The sequence below is a fragment of the Bison bison genome, unplaced genomic scaffold, assembly GCF_000754665.1.
Source record: "Bison bison bison isolate TAMUID 2011002044 unplaced genomic scaffold, Bison_UMD1.0 scf7180017864034, whole genome shotgun sequence".
Lineage (NCBI taxonomy): Eukaryota > Metazoa > Chordata > Mammalia > Artiodactyla > Bovidae > Bison > Bison bison.
In genome coordinates this window covers 3791236-3814555 of record NW_011494606.1, presented here as the reverse complement: position 1 = coordinate 3814555, position 23320 = coordinate 3791236, and the positions used below count along the sequence as shown (strand labels likewise).

Below are 23320 nucleotides of genomic sequence, written 5' to 3'. Positions count from 1 at the left end.
AATATAATGGCTTTTATCAGTGGTTCTCAGACTTAGGTGCCTACTGGAAGCGAACACCTGGAGATTCTTTAAATGCCTGAGTTCTTGACCTAGAAATTTTACTTTAAGTGGTCAGGGTAAAGCCTGGGTAATGAGAGGTTTAAAAGCTCCCAGGTGATGCTAATGGCAGTCATGTTTGAGATCCAGGGAGTTTGACTCTAAATTTTCCCTAGAGGGCTTCAGCCCACAGTTTCAGCAGCACTCAGGTAGCACTCAGGTTTAGACGTCACAAGCTAGGGCTTGATTGAATCCACTCTGTGGGACCGATTCTTCTGGTTGTATGTTTATCTTGTTTCCTGTAAAGAACGTAGCTTATGTATTGCCCCACAGACTTGGGAGACAACATCTACCCCCTAACCTGGGCCTTGTTCACCTGTCTTGCTTCCTGGCTAGAACCAAAGCAGTGAATACATTTAGCCCAAGCTGCTGTCTCTACCAAAGACCTAAGATCCCCACCTGATAGGCTGTGGTGCCAGTGCAACTTCCGGGCGGGACCTGCAGAGATCCCGCTTCCTCGGTGCTGCCCAGAGGTGTGGGGCAGCTGACACTTGGGCCCTGGCACTGGGGGGACACTAGGAACTCGCAGATACACTGCTCCCCGTTGCTCCCCTAAGGGGCTGTTGCAGAAAGCAGAGGCTGTATTCTTTCTGCCTCTCTGGAGATGCTGGAGCAGGGAGCTGCCCAGAGTGTGAGTCTGCAGCTCATTAGGTACTTTCCTCTCGAATCCCTCTCCTCCTCTCCTGCTTCAGTTCCCCTGGACCCTCACTTCTGCTTCTGAGACTGAAGTCCCTCCCACAGCAGCGCAGACGCACAAGCTTTCGCCTCAGGCTCTGTTTTCCAGGGAACCTAAGACATTTCCTGAGTGGAATGTAATATTCTTGAGGACCAAGAACCTAAAGATTCTCCCCGTGAAGTCATCAGTTATCTCTGTTTAACATCTTTCTTAAGTTGTATGAAAATGTGATTGCACTTGTATAAAATTATATGCAGATGGTAAAAGAATGGTAGGGAAATGCCAAAATATTAATAGTGGTAATGTTAAGGTGATGAAACTATGAGTGATTTATTTCACAAATTTTCTTTAAGTTATTGTATTTATAATAAAAGTATCAACATATATAAAATTAGCTCAAATTAAAGTTTCTTTTTGGCTAAAAAAGTAGCTGACACATCACTCAGTTGAATAGATGGACTTTTAGAAAACCTTTTTTTTTTAAAAGTTGCAGACCATTGCTTAACACAGACCCCAAGTACAAATGCATGGCAAATATCCATGGCCTGGTACAGAAATGAGATCCTGAGAAAGGAAACCAGGAGTCAGAAGGGATTTGGAGGAAAGAAATCTTTCACACTAGGGGAGAAGGAAATCCTCCCAGCTGAGGAGAATATTCTCAGCCTGTCCCTTTAAGAGAAGCCAAGTGGGAGAAATGCCCCAGTAATCAGAACTTGTAGGAAAAAGTCTAAGGGGGTTTTTGGCCACTGCTGCTGCTGCTGCTAAGTCGCTTCAGTTGTATCCGACTCTGTGCGACCCCATAGACGGCAGCCCACCAGGCTCCCCCGTCCCTGGGATTCTCCAGGCAAGAACACTGGTGTGGGTTGCCATTTCCTTCTCCAATGCATGAAAGTGAAAAGTGAAAGTGAAGTTGCTCAGTTGTGTCTGACTCTTAGCTACCCCATGGACTGCAGCCTACCAGGCTCCTCCATCCATGGGATTTTCCAGGCAAGAGTACTGGAGTGAGGTGCCATCGCCTTCTCCCTTTAGCCACTAAATAGCTCTAAAATCTCTGAACCCCACTGAGAAGAGGGATTTGGACTTCAAAATAACTTACAGTGAATCCATAAAAAGGAAATTCATAGTCACAACGGGATAAGAACAGGGTGAATTTGGCCGACAATGATTAAAAACAAGAGACAAAGAGTCTAAAGTGTGTCTTTTAAAGCCTGTATCCATCAGGACCCTCAAGAGAGCACAAGAATTGTGAAAAATGGGGGAACCAACCACAAAATCACGGCATTGCCAAGCGCGCCCACTGCCAAGTCCACGAGCCCGTCTTCATCGAGGTCCAGCTGCCCGTGAATGCTGCAGCCAAAATACTGGAGGCCAGGAGCCAGCTCTGAGGCGGGGATTCTCTGCAGGAAGCAGAAGGAAAGAGCTGGGTGTGGGCACCCTAAGGAGAAAACACAACTGGGAGCCCTGGAGACAGTCTGTCTGAAATTATCAGGAAACTTCCTCAGCCCAAAGCTATCTCCTCTCCTGGTCTGTTTTGGAACCTGAAATTTCTACCATTAAGTCATTCTTTTGGATTAAATAATGTGTCATAAAAGGGTTCTCCACTGAAGAGGGAAAACGAGGAAAGATGGGGTAGGAGATAAAAGATACAAACTATTATGTATAAAGTAAATAAGCTATGAAGATATACAACACAGGGGATATAGCCAATATTTTATAATAACTATACATGGAATATAACCTTTAAAAATTGTGAACCACTCTGATGTACATCTGCAACATATAATATTGTACATCAATTATTTAAGAAAAGAATTCCCCACGGGATGTAAACACACATTACATGGCAGGTAACCCATCACTATCTCTAAGTGTGGTATATTAGGCTAGCTTACTAATAAAACAGGCAAAAGTGATGACCCTGAGGGGAAGGCGCTTGGGATGGCTCACTTTTGGGTATAGCACTGTTTCTATCCTGAGGCATTTCCAGAGAAGAGGAGCCCAAATAGGCCTTCTCCATTCATTTGTTCAGCTGTGTCCGACTGTTTGCAACCCCACGGACTTTAGCACTCCAGGCTCCTCTGTCCATGGGACTTCCCAGGCAAGAATACTGGAGTGGGTTGCCATTTCCTTCTCCAGGGGATCTTCCTGGACCAGGGAACGAACCAGCGTCTCCTGTGTTGGGAGGCAGATTCTCTACCACTGAGCCATTAGGGAAGCCCCAGGTCTTCTCCACATGTAGTCAGTTGCATGAAAGCATGTGAGGGCCAGCGGGATTCAGGTCCTTGGGGGGTTTTGTTATTGCTGTTGTTGGGAGATGAAGTTAAGCAGGGAGAGGGTATCCACAGGAGTGACGGGAAGGTCTTGAGATTAATTTCAACTTGAGGCAGGTAGAGCTAGGACAGATGGCAATCCTTTCCTGGGTGAGGACAGGGAATGAGATACTAGGACTCCAAGTTCTAGCTCCATTCATTCTGGGGGTTAGGGTGGGGGGCGGCACCTGCTTCGGCGTCTTCAGGATGCTGCCTTGGAAGCCGTGGTAGATGTAGAGAACGCCCCCGTGGTTGTCTTCCAGAGGGGCCCCCACCACCACATCGTTGTAGGAATCTTGATTGAGGTCCCTAACGGAGGCGATGGAGGAGCCGAATCGGGCGTTCTGGTAACCGTGGGAATCCTTCAACGTTCCATTGTAAACAAACCGGTCCTGCAAAATCAGGGGCAGGAAAAGGCTCAGGGGGCTTGGCAAGGGCTCTCAGGGTCATGACCCACTCTGGCCTGCACCATCCCCCTCTGTGTTTCTCTGTTTCTTTCCCGCTACATAAACCCAAGGGCAGAGGCGGTTCCTCTCCTCTCCAGTCTGCAGGCATGCGCTGGCCTCCCCTTCCCAGCTTCCCTCATGGACACCTGATCAAGGCATGCGTCAGGTGCCCCTGGAAAGCTGGCCAGCATCCGCGCTCCGTACCTGTCTCAGGTTATAGACGTACACCCTGCCCCGCTCTCCGCCCTCGCTGAAGTACATGGGCGCGCCCACCAGCAGGACATCAGTCACACCATCTTCGTCCACGTCCACCGAGGTGATCTCGCTCCCGTAGTAAGAGCCTATCTGCGGCACAGGGATGGGGGAGGGGCATGGGGCTGGGTTGCTGAGAGGCCTCCCCTTACCAGTGGGCAGCCTTTGACTCAGACTCTCTGCTGAAAGAATGAGGGCCCCCACCCCCGCCAACCCTTTGCTCCTTAACCATTCCACCACCACTTGACTTTCCATTATTTAACTTTTGTTGTTCAGTTTTTAAGTCCTGTCTGACTCTTTGTGACCCCCATGGACTGCAGCACACCAGGCTTCCCCATCCTTCACTGTCTCCTGGAGTTTGCTCAAACTCATGTCCATTGAGTCAGGGATGCCATCCAACCACCTCTTCCTCTGTCACACCTTTCTCCTCTTGCCCTCAATCTTTCCCAGCATCAGAATCTTTTTCAATGAGTCAGCTCTTTGCATCAGGTAGCCAAAGTATTGGAGCTTCAGCATCAGTCCTTCCAATGAATATTCAGGTTTGATCTCCTTGCCGTCCAAGGGACTCAAGAGTCTTCTCTGGCACCATAGTTCGAAAGCATCAATTCTTTGGCACTCAGTCTTCTTTATGCTCCAACGGTCACATCCATACATGACTACTGGAAAAGCCATAGGTTTGACTATATGGTATAACATTCCAAATTATGCATGTGCCAAACGTGTTTAATCAGTCCTCTGTTGGACATTTAACTCATTTTCAATATTTTATTTTCCAAATAACTGGGCTTAGCACCTTGGGTGGTGACTTGTGATTTCTTCTCAGTATTTGAGCACTTACTGTGTTCCTCTCTCGCCTTGGGTGCAATGCCTCCAACTCAGCTAGAAACCTAAGGGTCCTCCTGGCTCCACTCCCATCTCTCCCACCTGCAGTCTCCCCACAAGTCCACTTGGTGGATGCCAAACATGTCCCAAATCCATCTACTTCCCTCCTCTTCTGATGCTTCTTCCTCAGGAGAGGCACCTTCCAAAGGAAGGACCCCCTCCCCGCCCATCTCCAGACTGGCGCTCCAGCCCACCCCTGTGGGGAGCTCGAGTGGCTTCCAGAAGCTGACCATGCCCCTTCCTTGCTTTGGGAGGGAATGTCCAAACTGCAGTGTGACCCTCCTGGACTGGCCTCCCCGCCTCCCCAGCCTCTGGCTCCCACCCTCTGGCTCCCACATTCCCCCTGACAGTGATTTCTCTCACTGTCAGAAATTTTTTCTCTCACTGTCAGATTTTTTTCAGAAATCACTGAAGTGATTTCTCTTCTCCAAAAGCCCCCTGCTCTGGCAGGCTTCCCAGCTTTCCCTGCACATACTTCTCTTTAGCCTCTACCCTTTTCTCCTCCCCTCTCTCCAGGTCATGTCTATCATCCTACAGGTCACTTCCTGTTCAAAGACATCCCTGGCCTTCCCGACTCCATCCCCTGCCGTGGGGTCCCTTTCTTCATGCTCTCCCCCAGCCCCGTCCTCCTCCCCCCTAGCACTGGTTCCCTCCACAGACGCCCCCCAACAGTGGGTGCTGCTCCTGTCTCATTCCGTCCAGGCCTGGGCACTGTGCCTGGCACACAGGAGGTACTCTATAAATGTTTATAGGAGCAAGGGGTTGGTCAGGAAAGAAAAGGAGCCCTTCCCAAGGACAGGCCCTGCGTGAGGCACTTTACAGCCTCACGCTGTCTTGGGAGAAATCATTGTCCTTACTTCACAGGGAAGGAACTGAAGCTCAGAGAATTTGAGTCACTAACCCAAGGTCAGAAGGCCGGTTACAGCCAAATTGGGTTGGAACTCTGATCCATCTGACACCCAAGCCCATGATTCTCCCTTCCCGGCTTGGGGTGTTTTCGGAAGAAATTTATCCTCAAGCATTAAAAACTTTTAACTGAGGAGAATGAAAAAAAAAATACAGAAAAGGGGAAAAAGGAAATTATAAACACGGTATGGGGAGGGGAGAGATGTGCCTACACAGAATGATTACGAGGCAGACAGAGAGCAAAGAGGGAGGCGGAGAGAGACTGTCTAAACATGTGGCCTCAGCTATATGGGTCACGGTGATTTGGAATCCACTTAACTTAGCTGCTTTCAGTGCTGCGGTTTCTTGTTTGGATGTTGGAGGCAGATCCAGGCAGTAAAAATGTCATATATTCTTCGGGCGAATTCCCTCCGGCTCTCAAGGTCTAACCTTGGATTCCTGAGGGCCGGCCCTGGGTGGGGTATGGGCAGGCAGTGTGGAGACTGGGACCAGAGCAGCGCCCAGGTCCCCGGTGCCCTTGGGATGGGAAGAGGGATGGTGAAAGGATGGCTCCCTGCAGCTAGAGGGACTGAGGTTAGACCTGGCCGAGAGCGTGTCCTCATGGCCAAGGGCAGTAGAAGAGGCAGGAAGCAGGGCTGTTCCCAGGCTCTGGAGCACCAGGGGCAAGCCAAGAATAACAGGAAGGAGCTGGACAGGGCTCAGCTCAGCGCAGGGTGCCATGGACACTGGATGCTGCCAGGCAGGAGGGGCGAAGGCCTTGTGTGGGGGTCGTTGGGGTCAGGAGGTAGCACAAAGTAGGCAGCCCCACCAAGAGTCCAGGATTCTGAGCTTTACCCAGTGCATCTCCCCAATAACCTTGGAAAAGCTGTGTTGCTTCTCAGGACCACAGTTTTCCTGGGCTATTGAAAACCTGTATCAGAACCCTGTTTCCTGATCTTTTCACTATCCCTGACTTTAATCATAGCTTTCCCCCGTGCATTCAGACCTTCTAACATGAGACTGCCCACCACGTCTTGGGGGGTGCTGTGATATTGGCAGTTGTACCGTTCTGCATCATGCCCGTTCCAGGGAAGGAAAGAAGTTGGCATCTTGGTGCACCCCTGGGGCCTTGTTGTGGGCAGAGGCATGACTCCTCCCACTTCTGGTAGCACCAAGGTGGCTTGAGGAACATGAGTGCCCCTTCAGATGCCTAGGGGCCTTGTCAGCCCAAGCTGGGAAGTCATAGCCTGGATGTTGCCTCTGCTAGAGCCCTGAACTCTAGACACGACCAGAGAGATGCTGGTGGTGGGGGGCAGAGGTCTGGCTAGTGCACCAGAGACAAGGGCTCCGTGGGTTCTCCCAGGTTCTCGTTGCAGCAGCAGGGTCTGAGATCTGGCTGTCTGGGGAGGGAGCATCAGCTCTAAGGTGGGTATAAAGAAGGCATACCCCCCTAGCCAGGAAGGATGTTTCTGGATCTGGGGGCAGTCCTGTGAGGGACGAGCTGAGTTGCAGTCCCTCCCAGCCTCACCACCCCAGCTGTCCCGCCTGTCGGCCCCACCCCCAGCCCCCTCTGCGTTACCTGCTCGCCCCGCAGGGCCTGGTGGATGGTGAGACTCCGGTTGCTGTGCATGGTGAACAGGATGACTTTGCCTGTGTGGTTGAACCGGGGGGCTCCGGCCACGTACACCCGCCCCTGCCTGGAGGACACGACCGATGTGACTGTGTACCCTGCCGTGGGAGGAAACAGGCTGGTCTCTGACCCCGCGGCCTGGCAGACCTCGCCAGGGCCTGGCAGCATGGGTGGGCCGCTGAAAGGAGAGTATTCAGAGCAGGCTGAGCAGATGGTAGTTCTAGACGGTGGTTCCCAGGCTCAGCTGAGGAGGAGGCCTGGAAGAGGCAGGGCTTGGAAGGGGCTGGTGGACGGTGCAGGGAACTCACTGTGCCCACCCTCTGCTGGAGGGCATCGAAAGAAGCCAGGTGGGGTCACTAAAAGGCATCGCTGACCTGGAACATGCACATCGCCTGCTTCACTCTCCCCACAGGTGAGCACATGGGGGAGCAGGGAGGTGAGAGAACAAACCCTAGCCATGCTTCTTTTTATATTGGGCTGGCTTTGTTTCTGATCCCCACCAGTAGTCTCTCTGGGGACCAGGCAATGTCCTCTTCATTACCAGAATGCCCTGCTAAGTGGTCCACCAAAAACTGAAGGGTTGGCTGTGCAGAGGCAAGGAACTGCTCTGCTCAGGGCATGCAGGTAGGGGGTCTCAGAGATTCCTGCAGCCCCAAAGCGGGGAGTGCCCAGGCTTCTCTGCATCCACACACGTATGCCACTCAAAAGAGAACAAGACGGAAACCCAGGGGCTCTTTGGGAAAGGCCTCCAATCCATGTTCTCGGGATCAGTGCCTGGTCCCTGTGAATTTCCAGTCGAGCACCCAGCTCTGGGTGCAGCGTCCTCAGACAACCCTCCTGAAAGTGGGACCCTTGCAGGTGTGCAAAGCCGAGAGTCCTACTTCCTGCCAGTTGATTTGGAGAGTGGATCCCTGTTTTTAGATGGGTGCCAGGCCTTGCTGGCAATTCCTGGGTGCTTTCTGGGGAATGAGCGGCTCCTTCTGCTGTGTGTGCATGCCTGTGTGCACGCCTGTGTATATGTGGGTAACTGTGTCTCGGGTTCCACTAGTTGCTTTCAGAGTGGCTGCGGGATGCACAGAAGCCAACTCACAGTGGCCGGGAGTGTGGGTGCAGTAGGGTGGGAAACTGGTTCTAGATACAACATCTTTGACACTTGGAAAGGTGTTCTGGGATGTGGGATAGGTGAAAGCAGGATATCGCATGGAGGGTGGCTAATGGCTGTGAATTCAGAGCAATCACAAAAATACAAGGGTAGAGCAGGCTTAGCGTTGTGCGGTGGAGCAAGGGTTTCTTCTAAGCTGAGCCCTCAGCGGCATTACTGAGAGTATTCTCATTGACCCCAGGCGTTTGGGGTTCCCGGAAGGAGGGACAGTGGTAACAGGAGGGTCCTGGGGGCTGAATGTCCTGGGGGCAGGCGAGGGCCGACTCTCAAAGCTCTAAGCAGTGCTGAGAGCTTCCTGCTTCCCTGCTGGCTGTGGTTGCAGTTCCCATGTGGCTCTGACCAGCAGGCAAGGCCACCCTGAAAGCTAGAGAGCCTCCCTGAAGGCCCGGGGCCGGAAGTCCATCAGCTTCCCCAGTGTGGAGGCGGAGAGCCTGGCCTCCCGGTCTCCTTCCCCAAACTCCCCATCTCCCTTGGGGCACAGAGGGAGGAATCTTCCAGAGATCCCCCACAGTGCCCTCCCTGGATGAACCCCCAGAGAGAGGAGGAGCAGAAAGGCGCTCCCTCCGGACTCCCACCCAAGGAGGGACCATGGTTGGGCCTCATGAAGGGTCTTCTGGGAGGAGGAACGACCTTCCCACCACAGAGAGGCCCACTGACAACTTAGTTCACGGAGAAGTGGGGTCTGAGGCTGCATTGGTGATAACGTCACAGCTGGTAGACTCAGTTCAGAAACTCAGGAAGACTTACAGACAACGTGAGCGCTTCTCCTTTCCTCTGGTTCAACCCTTTCTGCATGAATGGCAGAGGCTCGCTACTACAAAACTGGAGGTGACTGGGTTATGGTTAAGGTCTCACAGCTGGGACCTGTCACCACCAGGTCAATGACTCACACTTTTCTTTTTACGACCACCTTAAGGTGCTTAAGGTGAGCTTCCCTTGTGGCTCAGCTGGTAATGAATCTGCCTGCAATGCAGGAGACCTGGGTTTGATCCCTGGGTTGGGAAGATCCCCTGGAGAAGGGAAAGGCTATCCACTCCAGTATTCTGGCCTCGCAAAGAGTTGGACATGACTGAGCCACTTTCACTCACACTAAGGTGCTTAATGGGAGATGACTCCTGCCTTGATCATAACACAAAGATTTGGACATGACTGAGTGACTGAACTGAACTGAACACATCCTCAGCTCTCATTTTTTCCTTGGGGAGGCAGACTTCCTGCACTCAATTCTTTTTTTTTTTTTTTTCTGCACTCGATTCTGAAAGCATACCAACAGCTGCCGGAGACTCTAGAGGCATCAGTGGAAACAATTTCAGGTCAGACTGCTTGTCATTTATTCTGGCAGTCTGCAATCTTTTTGGCACCAGGCACCAGTTTTGTGAAAGACAATTTTTCCACGGATGGGGGCGGTGGGGGAGACGGGGAATGGCAGATGAAGCTTCACTCGCTTTCTCACCTCCTGCTGCATGGCCTGGTCCACAGCCTGGCTTGGGGACCCTGATTTATTCTAGCTACTAATGGAGAGCCCGTGATGAGCCAGGCATGGTGCTGGGCATGCTGGATGCCAGCCTGGAGAGGCAATGACTCCTGACTGCTTGAATCAGCACAGACGATGCATGGACAAGCCCCTCGTCTCGTGTTTGAGCATGTTCTGGACCCCCAAGTCCTCTTTTGGCCCACCGCCCACTAGCCACCCCTCAGCCCTGCCTCTTACCCAGGTAGGCGCCATGGTTCTTGAGCTCCTCAGGGAATTCCTTCAGGTAAGACTCACGGAGAGGAATGACCTTCCCGCTGCTGGTCTCCTTTAGCACAGCTCCATTCCAGTCATAAGCGCCCACAGCTCCCAGCAGAATCCCGTCCTGACATCGGGGAGGGGGTGCACATCAGCTCATGTCCCCCGGGGTGCCCCTGGCCAGGAATCTGCCCTACATCCACACCATGAAGCATCCGCCTGCCCCCATCTGGCACCTCCTGCCCAGTTCGTTAATAGCCCAACTTCCAACCAGGATTCTTGACTTTAACAGGAGCTGAGGGCTTTCTTGCCCCACTCCATTCTTAGGATAAAGTGGGTCAAGCTGATCCCAAGGATAGGATCTTAGGAAACAAGGAATGTTCTAGAAACAGGCTCCAAATCCAGGACCAAAGTTGCATTCCATCCCTTCTTTCTGACACTCCTTTAAGTGATGAAAGTCGCTCAGTCGTGTCCAACTCTTTGCGACTCCGTGGACTATATAGTCCATGGAATTCTCCAGGCCAGAACACTGCAGTGGGTAGCCTTTCCCTTCTCCAGGGGATCATCCCAACCAAGGGATCGAACCTAGATCTCCCACACTGCAGGCAGATTCTTTACCAGCTGAGCCACCAGGGAAACCCCCTTCAAGTGCTGCACATATACTTTTCTGGGGCTTCCCAGGTGGCACTGGTGGTAAAGGATACACCTGCCAATATTCCTGCCAATGCAGGAAATGGTAAGAGACGTGGGTTTGATCCCTGGGTTGAGAAGATCCACTGGAGGAAGAAATGGAAAGTCCACTCCAGTATTCTTGCCTGGAGAATCCCATGGCTAGAGGAGCCTGGCATGCTACAGTCCACGGCGGCGCACAGAATCTGACACGACTGAAGCGACTTAGCATGCGCACAACCTGTGCTTTTCCCCTTCCTTTGCAGCGTCTGAGTTGCTTTCCTGCGTGTAAACACTACTTCTTCATCTCTTCAGTACAAATTCACTGTGTGTCTGTCTTATGTCAGACACTTGCTTAGCGCTGGGGATACTATCCCTGCCCCAACAGAGCTCACAGGCATTAAAATACATACACAGATAAACATAATACTTGCAAACCGTGATAACTGCCACACAATGAGGGATGTGATAAATCCTGGCCTGAGACTGAATTTAGATTGAGATGGGGCTCAGGAAAAGCGTTTTGAGCAAGTGATGCTTACTTACCCAGACACCTGGAGAGATGAAATAATTTGTGCAAAGGCCCTGAGGCTGGAGACAGTTCAGAGCCTTTGGCTTCAACGAACTGAAAGCTGTTCAATTGGGCTGGAGCCCCGAGTGAGAGGAGCAGGGTGGTTCAACATGAGGCTAGCCAGGTAAGCCAGGGCCACATTTGTGGCAGCCAGCACCTCAAGGACAGGAGGTTGTCTTTAATTACAGGGTAAGCAGATGCTCCGATGCCTGGGCAGGAAGATGGGGAGCTCTAGCTCCCTGAGGGGAAGCTTCCAGGGTCATTTGAGGGGGACTGGACTGGGTCTATCCACTCTCTGGGCTGCCCCTGAACTCTATCTCCACCCCCAAGCATCCACATAACTAGTGGACACAGGAAGATGAACACCAAGCACTCAGAAGAGGGAGAGCAGTGACTAGGGACAATGAGGGGCTGGGGTGGGGGTGGGTGGAAGCAGGAGGGGCCACCTTCCTGGGTCACCTTGGTGATCATGAGCAAAACCTAGTTTTGCCTCCCAGCTTTGGAATGTTAAAGCACAAGCTGGTGAAGTCATCTCTCTCCCACTAAGCCCTCCTTCAACCCAGCTGGTGGGTGGAATTTGAGGTTTCCCCACCATTGGTGCCCAGAGTACTGAATTTCTCCTTTCCTGGTGGCTCATTTGGTAAAGAATCTGCCTGCAAGGCTGGAGACCCAGGTTCAGTCCCTCGGTGGGGAAGATCCCCTGGAGAAGGAAATGGCTACCAACTCCAGTATTCTTGCCTGGAAAATCCCATGGACAGAGGAGCCTGGTGGGCTATAGTCCATGGGGTTGCAAAGAGAAAGACATGACCAAATGACTAAACCACCACCACCAAAGACGGGGGATCAATAGAAAAATGTGACTCTGGCCTGGGGACAACAGAGCCATAACTAAACATACAGGCAGAGGCCTCAGCACTAATTTCATTACTGGTGGTGGAGGAGGCAAGATTGGGAACTGTAATAAGCTATGGGTCCTTTTCTCATTCCCAAGGTTCCACTTTCAAGAGTAAAGTTGATCATATATAAGGATTAAAGTCCTAATATTTTAAAGGTTGAACTGACTGTTCAGAGGATGTTTTTACGGCTATAAATTAGCTGCTCTTGGGTGAGTCTGATGTGCCTGGTTGTGTTTGATGTCCCATTTTCTCATCAGCTTTCTCTCTCCTACTCCGGGCACTTCAGCCTGGGAGAGAGTCTGACAATCTGTCGGGGCCAGGATCCAGGCCAGGGCCTCAGAGACTCCTGCCAACATTCCCCACTCTTGGGGTGTGCTCCATTCTTGGCAAGATCCTTTCTCATCCAATCACCCATTTGTGGGAGGCCAGCAGGACAGTCATTATCTGCACTAGACTAATGAGCACCCAAGATTCAGAGAGGGAAAGGGGGTTGCCTGAGGTCACACAGCAAGTCAGCGGCAGGGCTGGGATGGAGCTGGTCAGAGGAAAAAAATGCTCATTGGCTTCCCCAGAAGCCCCTAGATTCTGCTTTCAATATGACAGCAGGCCAGTCTGCTTCCTGGGGAGGCCTTTGAAGATGACTGTTAGGCTTTGCAGATGATTGGAAACCTCTGATGTACTGAGAAGGCCTGGCTTCACTGGGTGCGGGGGATTCAGCTGGGGGAGACCTGATGCTGACTCACCACAGTGGGGCTTGGCAGTTCCATCGGAATTTCTGCATTTGGCAGCACTGGGGGGCTGAGGGCTTCTGGGCCCTCACCTTCTGCCAGTCCACCCCGGCAGTGGCTGCAGGCAGGCTTGCGCTCCCAGTGGGCGGCCCTTTCCCGAGCAGGGTCTCCTGGAGCCCTGCTGCGGACAGGGTGCCCTGTGGGCTGGCTGAGAGGGCAAGCCCAGGCCACCAAGGCAAACCTCAGGTGGTCACCATCTTTTCCCAGTTAGGAAAACCCAGACCTTTTGAGTTTGGAAAAAATCTGGAAGCATGGGGCTGAAGAAAGGGCCAACGATTTGATAGAAGAAGCCAGGCGTTCAAGCCCAGCTGGAAAACAGAAGGGCTGCGTGGGGAAGCTCCATGTTCCCTGCTCCAGGCCTGGCACTGGCTCCCTCACTTATGGCCTCCTTCCCTGCGAGGTTTCCGGGGCTTCCACCAGGTATGACCAGGGTGGGCCTGGGTGGCAGCTGACCTTCCTGGCTCTCAGTGCAGAAATGAGGACATGGGCTTGGCCCCCAGAAGATCTAAGGCCAAGTGTGTGCCCTCCTTGAGGAGGACCTGTACCTGTACTTGCCTGAGCCCTCACCATCGGATCCCGCCAGCTGAGGTCTCAGCTGTCCTCTGACCGGTCCTGCAGCAGAATTACCTTTCCACCTCAGCTGAGTGCTCCCTGGTGTGTGACCAGATCTCCCCAAACTCTGTGTTCCTGCTCGTCCCTGTCCCCAGCCAGGGTCGGGCCACATGCCCAGCACGGGAAGCCGCATAGTCTTCCCGTGGGAATGGTGGTTCCCAACTTGGGGTGGCTTAGCCCCCAGGCAATGTTTAGTAATGCCTGAAGTCAGCTTTGGTAGTCACAGCCCGGGGTGGTGTTGGGGTTGCTATGGTGAGTAGAGACCTGGGATGCTGCTGACTACCTACGACGCACAGGACAGCCTCGCAGCAAAGAAGTACCCAGCCCAGATGGTCAGTAGGCTGAGTAATCCCAGGCCTGGGATTAGACCGTGATCTCTGGTGTTAGACATTCGAGTTCCACTTCTATCTCCAAAGCCTCCGGCTGTGTGACCTTGGGAAAGTTCCTCTCTCTCACCAAGCCTAAGGGTCCTCAGTTGTAAATAGTTCTGAGACTATTCTGTAGTTCTGTAAATAGTTGTGAGAACTAGCATTTTGAATCCTTATCAGGGTGCTTGGCAGCCAATAAGGACTGCATACATATTAGTTCCTCTCATTCATTAATTCGTCCATAAAGTACTTCCAGGGAGGCAGGGGTCCTCAGATCTCACAGTCAAGTTGGACCTACAGATGAGTCTGTGAGGAGTGATCTGATAGAGGCCAGGACAGGAGGGCCCACAGGAGTGGGTGGCCTGCTGAGGGGGTGGGTGGATACATGGCAGAGTTAGGGAAGGATTTTAAAAAAACCTTCCTTGACTTCTTGGTTGGTTAGTCACTAAGTCGTGCCTGACTCTTGTGACCCAATAGACTATCGCCCACCAGGATCTTTTGTCCATAGAATTTCCCTCTGGAGTGGGTTGCCATTTCCTTCTCCAGGGGATCTTCCGGACCCAGGGATCGAAACTAAGTCTCCTGCTTTGGCAGGCGAATTCTTTAACACTGAGCCACCTGAGAAGCCCTCCTTAACTTATTAGGGAGTCTCAAAATGCACACTTCTAGTTCCAAGCCTCAAGATTCAATTCCACATGTGTTTTTCAGACATCTGCTCAAAGGTTGAAGTTCAGAGAAGTAAAATGATTTATCTGAGGCTACACAGCCAGACAGAGCTCTCCTCTGGCCTGGTAGCAATGGAATGACACCAGATAATACCAGTTCTTGGTGTTGGAGAGGCAGGGCTGTGGGGGCCGATGGAGGTGACCCATGGTGGGTCTGTTCACAGGGAGACCACCTAGAGGGCACGAGTGCTGGTCTCCCCCTCAGGCTCCCCTGTGGCTTCCTCGCCCACATGTCCATTACCAGAGTGGCCGCAGGGAAGTCAGGACTCTGTCCCCAAGAGCACCTTCTAAGGCAAATACACAGTTAAGAGGGTGGATGATGCTTTAACTAGTTGCTCAGATTGTCTTGGTAGAAGATGTTTTCAACAAACCTAGTGGAGCCTGAGGAAGGGATCAGTGCCTGGAGGTTGAGATGGAGTTGGGCAGGAAGGACCCAGAAATTGGCCTGCAGTCTTTCTGTGGAGAGGGGCCCTGCACCATTCGTGGGGCTGAAAGCCGTAGGCTGGGACAGTGAGGAGGGGCCGGGGGTCAAAGGGCATGCTCTTACTTGACTATTCATCCCAGATCAGAGAGCTGGGGCAGTGAGGAGGGGCCGGGGGTCAAAGGGCATGCTCTTACTTGACTATTCATCCCAGATCAGAGAGATGGTTATTTCTACTCAGAGGTCCTGGAACAATGGCCAGGAGTGGGGCGTTGGGCACCAGGGCATAGCCTTAGGACTTGGGGCTGGGCTTCTGAGGACTGCAAAGAACCAGAAATATTTCCTGCCACCAGGGGTCAACTTGCAAAAAATCCAGAACAGCATGGCAGCAGGCCTTGGCCTCAGGGGGCAGCCCTGGCTGCTGCCCCAGAGCTGGCAGGGGAAGAATCCACCATCTAGAGCTAAAGGGGCTCAAAAGGAGTTGACAGCCTTTAGCTGTCAACCCCTCATTTCATCATTATGGATGAGTTTCTTCTACTTTTGATTAAACAAGACATGCAAAATGAGTTCAAATGCAAAACCCTTAGGAAAGAAGACAACTTTAAGGCTTTAACAGCTGAGAACCTTACATAATCACCTCTAACCTTAGTTATCCTGTCCATGAGCCCAGGAGGGTGGTGAAATGGGCACAGGCTGAAGAGGCAGGAGGTGGCTGGGGCTATTGGTCTGGGGGGATAACCCCCCACCCCACACCCCAATTGCACTGCCTCAGCCTGTTTGTAATGTAACTAAAGCTGGTCCTCCTAGACCATCATGTGTAATTTAAAAAAAAACACTCTGTTCTTATCTTGGGTGAGTGGCCAAGTCTTTCGTGTAGATAAGGTCCACCCTAATAAAACTGCTTCCTTCTGTAAACTTTTGGTGTTGGGGAGATTTACGGAGTGCAATGCAGGAGAGCCATCACCACGGGCATCAATTTATTTACGGTCCTCTTCCTTCTACCACGCCTTCCCCTTGTGGCCCATGGGGATTATAGGCTGAGAGCTGTGGATCTCTTCTGCAAGCTTTCTGGCAGATTCATGCAGCTTTTTCTTGGTTACCCGGCTTGACAGGGAGTTCATCACCTCAGCAAGCAGCCAGCACTAATAGAAGCCACTCCAGCTCTCAGCGACCTTCACGTTCATTTCCAAATGCTAATGGAACCATTGGCTTACAAATCCATTCTAAAATTTGGCCAGGCATCCATAGCTCATTTTGCTGATGGTAATTTCCAGAATATTCTTTCTCCTTTTGGCTAATCAGGACTCGAGCTTCCTGGGGCTCTGGGTCCCTGGTTTTCCCAGCAGCTCTGACTTCTGGCCATCATGCCGGAATGTAATAATGACTGTGGCCTGGAGCTTTGGTTCATCCAGGGGCTTGGGGATATATGGGGGTCTCCTCTCCTAATCTGGACTCTGGTCCTTTCTATCTCTTGTTGCTTTTCCCTTCCTAACCTGAAGCCTGCTTTCCTTGCTAGGTAAGATGGCAGCAGACCAGGTGATCAGACCTGACCTTTCCTCTACCCTTTGTGAACATTCTATGGGTCCTTCCCTTGGGACTAGGGAGTCTTCTTCTGACAGAGCTCAACAGGCCCAGGGCAACTGAAGACTCAGCACATTTGCAGGAAGCAGCTGCCTGAGGCTGTCTAGGGGCATTTCCAGAGGAGATGGAGCCCCAAAGTTCACCCAAGAGATGTACTCACTTGGGCTCAGGACCTGTTCTGGGCAAAGTTGAGAGGCTGGACCTTCTTGTCCCCAATCCCCAGAGAGGTCTGACTGATCCTGAGAGCTGTGGGGTTGGACTCCCAAGGACAGGACGGCTGTGGCCAATTATCATGGCATGACCAGCCTAGCACTGGAAAGCCTCTGTACCCTAAAATAGCAACCTAATGGCCAGTCACAGTGCCAGACAGGCCACCATCACTCTCACCAATCCTTTGGATTTGGAAGGACTTTATTTATTTAAACAATTATTTAGAAAGTCTTAAAGAGTCTCAAGTTCAAATGTAATCATTGTCTCTTTCTAAGTCTCATCAGATGAAAGCTTCCAGATGTCTGTCATTTGAAAACAAGACACAGGTGACAGAAGAACCGGGGTTTCCACTTACAGAGTGGGGAGATGCCCCCTGGGTTTCTCCAGTTAGGGGACGAGAACAAGAGTTGAGCATGTGGAGGAAGCTACAGGAGGCAGCTGATGACCTTGACCTCAACAACAAGTTGAGGTCCTGAGCTGCTGGTCTCCCCTTTACAGCAGGGGAACTCTATTGATCCTGCAAGAACTCATTTTGTTTGACATACTCTGTTGCTTGGGCCATTGTCAAGGTTCAGCTAAACTTCCCCGAATCCCTGAAGCTTGTCTTAACTGTCCTTCTCTCTAGATTCCCTGATTCCTGGGCACACACAGATCACAGTATGAGAAGCAGGAGACTGCACTTATCATTTAGGAGTCGTTCTCCCCAACTAGACTGTGAATTGCTGTCAGTTGAAATGGTATCTTCATCTCTATATATCCCAGTGCCTCACAGCCAGGCCCAAGGGGAGATGCTCAAAAACTGACCTTGGAATGGAAGATGGAGACATGGGACATTCTCTCTCTCTTGCTGTCCACGCCATCAGGGCTGGGCCCCCGTGTGTGCTCAGCCTTTCTCCAGTCCTGTGGGTATAACTTCCTCTCTTTTCTTGCCTGCTGCCACCCATGGCTGCTGAAATCCTTGTCCTCAGGGGCCTGTCCAAGCCCCAGACTCCCCTGATCCTCCCCTGAATCTCCTTTCCCTTAGCCTGGGCCTTTCCTTCTGTAAAACCCTGATCACACACAGCCTTGGCAAGGACTGTTTTTGTTTTTGCTAAACCATGCTGATCTTAATTCCCTGATCAGGGATCAAACTTGTGCCCCCTGTAGAGGAAGTGTAGAGTCTTAGCCACTGGACCACCAGGGAAGTCCCTCATGCTGCCTTGATAAGTGTTAGATGGGTCCACGTGGTTCCCCATTGAGCAGGGAGTCTCTACAGGGGCTCCATGGATGGGCGGGCCTCCTGAAGTTATACACCTGTACTCAGAAGTCTGTAGTTTCTGTCATCTTATTTTCTAAGTTCAGGACTGCTGTTCTGCGTTGTTTTCAGGCTGACTCCTATTTGGCAAGAATAAATTCTGCTTCCTTTTGATATCTTGGGGCTTCCCTGGTGGCTCAGACAGTAAAGCGTCTGCCTGCAATCCGGGAGACCCAGGTTCGATCCCTGGGTTGGGAAGATCCCCTGGAGAAGGCAATGGCAATCCACTCTAGCACTCTTGCCTGGAAAATCCCATGGACGGAGAAGCCTGATAGGCTACAAGGCTACATACAGTCCATGGGGTTGCAAAGAATCGGACACGACTGAGTGACTTCACTTTCACTTTCACTTTCTCTTTGATATCTTAGTTGCATTTGACAAATGCTTGTTGGATTTAATGAAATTGACTTTCTTTGTTGCATTTTCTAACTAGCCCTGACCCCAGAGTCAGGAGTCCAGGGCTAGTCCAGCTGGAACACAGAACTTGATGCTTGACCTGTGTGAATGAAAGATGCCCTTGCCCCTCCTGATATGCAGCCCCTTACCCTCAGACTGGGAGCTTCCTGAGGTCAGGGCTCTTGCCTCTGTACCTCCTGGGATAGAGCACAGGGCCCAGCACAGAAAAGGCATTGAAAAGATTTGCTAATGTGACCACCTAAAATGGGACAACTATTACCATCTGCCAACTCTGCAGGGCTGTTTTTGAGCATGAATGAGGCACAGAAATTTTCTGGAAAAAAAATTAAAGTGCTTGGCACATATTTTGCATGACTACTGTCAATATAGAGCAGTAATATTTATATCTTGCTGTATTCAATGGGCACGAGATAGTCCAGATGCAGCTCAGGAAACGCTTAGCGTGAGCCGCATTTCCGTCCATCTGCCCGCTGGGTGCTGGGCATCCATCCCTCTCCCCTCCGACCTGGGATCTCTGACTCAGCGCCCCCTCAGATCCCACCCACTCTCATGGAACAGCTGCTCAGTGTGGGGGGAAAGCATGAGGCTAATGTTTCTCTCACTTGTGTCACTGCAGCAGGTCATTCGGCCTTCCCGGGACGTGGCTTCTGTACCTGGAAACTGGGAATAAGGAACCCTGGCACATTCACCTCACAGAGGAGTGGGGAGAATTCATGGGGCTAATGGAAGTGATGTGGAAGTGGGATGGGCGGATGGGCCTTTTCTGGCAGATTGGGAGGTGTGGCCCCTTCCCATGGGCCCAGCTGGGCAGAGCACACGCACAAACCCAGGGCACCTGTCAGCCCGGAGTGTGCTCACAGGGGTGTGTGCTGATACCAGAAGCGCAGGCTTTCCCCACAGGTACTCTCAGGCAGGGCTCTGCCTCCAAACGGCTTTAGAAGTAAAGCATGCTCACAGCTATGGACTCCTCTGCCCCACCGGCAGGCTTCCCAGGTGGCTGAGTGGCAAAGAATTCGCCTGCCAGTGTGGGAGACTCAGGAGACGCGGGTTCAGTCCCTGGGCTGGGAAGATCCACTAGCATAGGAAATTGCAACCCACTCCAGTATCCTTGCCTGGAAAATTCCACGGACAGAGGAGCCTGGCAGGACACGACTGGGCGAATGAGCACGCATGCATAGGTCCCTCTGGCAATCCTGTGAGGTTTCAGCCCCATCCTGAGAATCAGAACCAGGTGAAGCATGTGCCCCAGACCTAGCCCGATGCTGGTGACACCATGGGTCTGCTTGGGACCCCTGCAACGTGACGCCGAGCCCGCACGTGGAGAGGCCCCTGTGGGCCACCTGCTGGAGCACATCTGGGACTTCTGCCCACATGGACACAGGGCTGGGCCCTCACACACAGGCTGCCTCAGGCATGCGGGGCACAGTTAGAGCCCAGGCAATGGGTTTTGCCACTCTGGCCTAGTTTTTGCACAAGGCTCTGTGGACCGAACTGGACCTTTGGTCCTGGGGGACATGTCCCCACCAGCACCCTGCACAGAGAGGCCTTGAGACAGCTAATTGTAAATTGATGGTTTTGATGTCCCTCTTCTAGCCACAGAGACGAGAAGCAGAGAGACCCCAAGAAAGAGAGCAAGGGGCATGAGAGACAGCCCAGGAATGGCAGGGTGGGAGGGCAGCTCTAAACCCATCCTTACCTCCACCACGTGAGAGGAAAAGCCCGTCTGTGACATTTCCAGCCCGAAGGAGGTTTCGTTCTTGTTCGTGCCTAAAACAGAGGGACCGAAAGATGTCAGCTGCATGCATGACTTCTTAGCGCCAGACATGTCTGCAGCTCAGTCCCCAGCATCTGTGACCTGGAAGCACTTTCAGTGAGGTGAGACAGGGCCCCAGGTCTGAGTCCAGCTCATCCACCCCAACAGCAGGCCCCTTCCAGGTGGCCATGTGGGTTTATTATTAGCAACCCTGCTGAAAAGGGATTGGAACACCTTATATTACAGGGCACGCCCACTATGAGAGTGTCAACATAGGGGAAAGATCCAGAAAAAGTGCATGGAAAGAAATCATCTACATTGTTGGCAAGAAATGGAATTTCCCACTTTGTTCATTCTTACTATTCGCCAGATTCGGTTCCAGATGCCTCTGGATGGTTCCCAAATTGTAAATCGACCCTTAGGAGGAAGAGTTGTCACCACTGCGGATTTGCACAAGGAATCCCATGTGTGTCGAAAGCTCCTCCCTGCAGAGGGGCTCCGACGTGTCCATGTAGACAATGTTCTCATCACACAAAGCAACCATTTTGAGAATAAATTCACTGATCTATGCTTAATTCTAGGGTAAGGGTCAAACTCAGGTCCCTACTTTCTGTTCCTTTATCATCATCTTTGAGGGTTAGTTTTTCTCTTTCCCCGTGTCTGTAGCTCATCATTTCCCATGCAGAGCAGGCTGCTCGGGCTCTGGGATGTTGTGCTGCCTTCTCTTTCTTTTGACGCTCCTCCCGTATGGTAGAAGAGAACCCAGTATGGCAAGGTCCCCCCTACAGCAATATATGGTGCAAAGGAGCCCTGCACAAATCAAAACTGGAGTTTGAATCAAAAGGAGCGAGACAGTCTGAGGAAACCTTGCAAAATGGTGCGGTGGGAGGCGGCAGGACTCGGGGAGTAAGTGTTTCAGGCTGTGGAGTTGGGCTCAGCTGGGCTCAACTCGGGCTGCCAGATAAAATACGGGATGCTCAGTTAAGTTTGAATTTCAGACAAACAGTGAATGGTTTTTTAGTATGTCTGCCACAAATGTTGTATTTTATATTTGCTATATCTGGCAACCCTCATTCAAACCCCAATTCCTTCCCAAGTGGTGGGAGCTCTGGCAAGTCATTTAGTCCCTCCGAACTGCAGTTACCTCCATGGTAAGAGGAGGAGCTTATCAGCAAAACCAGACTTCAAGGCTGTTTGGAAAGTGCGGAGCCTCACATCCAGCATGGGAGCGCTGGGGTTTATCAGGAAGGGAGGACTTCTAAACCCTCTCATCCTGTGGGGCTGGATTTTTTTTTTTTTTTTAATGTGGACCATTTAAAAAAGTCTTTATTGAATTTGTTACTTCTGTTGTTTACATTCTGGTTTTTTGGCCAGGACTTAGCTCCCGGATCAGGGATGGAACCCTGCATTGGAAGGTGAAGTTTTAACCACTGGACCATCAGGGAAGTCCCTGTGGGGCTGGATTTTGCTCACGTGGGCTTTGCCTGCCAGGAGCCCAGGAACATGAACGCCTCTCAGGAAGCAGTGCTCACCTTCCAAGCTGAAGATCCTGTCCCCCAGGGCGTCGACAATGTCCTTCAGGGCTGCCTCATCTGTGACGTTGAAGAAGTGTTTGTCATCAGGGTCACTGGCGATGTATTTGATTTCGTTCAGAAAAGCTTCTGGGTTGATCCCCCTGCGGTTGTAGTAGCCCAGGACCTGCCAGGGAACGGGGGGCAGGGGCGACAGACAGGACATGGCACAGACTTCCCCCAACACCCAGGGCAGGCTGGAGCAACTGCTCTAAGGTAGGGTGCTGGGGGTGGGTGGCTTGGAGGTGTTTTCCAGTTTCTGAGGTTTCAGAGCCTGCCTGGCAATGGAGGGAAGAAAAAACCCACAGCTGTTGTGAAGACGTAACAAGGACAGGCCCATTTGAGGGCCCGGATGTGTAGTTCACTCCCCCACCCAACAGAGTCCCCAGGGGGTTGATGGCAAAGCCTCTAGAAGGTAGGCAGGGGCGGGATGGGTGGGACAGGACTCACGGCCACGGCGTATCTGGTCACGTTGTCCCTCTCGCTTTGCTGGATCACCTTCTCTAGGTCTGGGCTGTCGTGGGACTCCCCATCTGTGATGACAATCATCACCTTCTTGGCCCCTTTCCTTCCGCCCTTCTGGAAAGCCTCTGAGCTGGAACCCGAGCACAGGGGAGGGTCACAGAGGGAAGTGGGGATGGGGCAACCCCCCAAACTCCTGCAGAGGCGTGGCCACAGGAGCCAGGGCTAAGCTCCCTGGGCAACTCTACAGCTGTTGGAACCTCAAATCAAAGAAGAAGCTGGATTGAGACACCCAGACTACTTGTCCACTGGCTGCTCAGATGGGTCTTAAATCTGCTTGTCTTTATATTTATTAAAAAAATTTTTTAAATTTTATTGGAGTATAGTTTCTTTACAATGTTGTGTTAGTTGCTGCTATACAGCAAATTGAATCAGCTATATGAATACATTCTGTGGGCTTCCCTTGTGGCTCAGCTGGTAAAAAAAATTCGCCTGCAATGTGAGAGATCAGGGTTTGGCCCCTTGGTATACATATACATACACATATACATGTATGTGTACATATACACACATGTATACATATATCCCCTCTCTTTTGGGTTTCCTTCCCGTTTAGGTCACCACAGAACATCCCTTGTGCCATACAGTAGGTCTCATTAGTTATCTATTTTAGACATAGTATCAATAGTGTATATATATTAATCCTCATCTCCTAATCCATCCCGCCTCCTCTTCCCCCGTTATCCATACGTTTGTTCTCTACGTCTGTGTGTCTATTTCTGCTTTGCAAATAAGTTAATCTATACCATTTTTCCTAGATTCCACATATACATATGCATTAATATGTATTTGTTTTTCTCTTTCTGACTTACTTCACTCTGTATGACAGACTCTAGGTCCATCCATGTCTCTGCA

At 51.5% G+C, this 23320-nt stretch overlaps 1 protein-coding gene across 1 annotated transcript in view; it reads right to left on the bottom strand.

The window, feature by feature from the left end:
- Positions 1-23320, bottom strand: part of ITGA11 (integrin, alpha 11) — a 94779-nt gene that overhangs the window by 29052 nt on the left and 42407 nt on the right. The window contains exons 7-14 of the mRNA XM_010834508.1: positions 22394-22538; positions 21905-22070; positions 20316-20386; positions 10050-10194; positions 7126-7274; positions 3732-3872; positions 3270-3473; positions 2039-2169 (exon numbers count right to left, since the gene is read on the bottom strand). Of these exons, the coding sequence (XP_010832810.1) occupies positions 2039-2169; positions 3270-3473; positions 3732-3872; positions 7126-7274; positions 10050-10194; positions 20316-20386; positions 21905-22070; positions 22394-22538 (1152 nt within the window). The remainder of the gene's footprint in view (positions 1-2038; positions 2170-3269; positions 3474-3731; positions 3873-7125; positions 7275-10049; positions 10195-20315; positions 20387-21904; positions 22071-22393; positions 22539-23320) is intronic.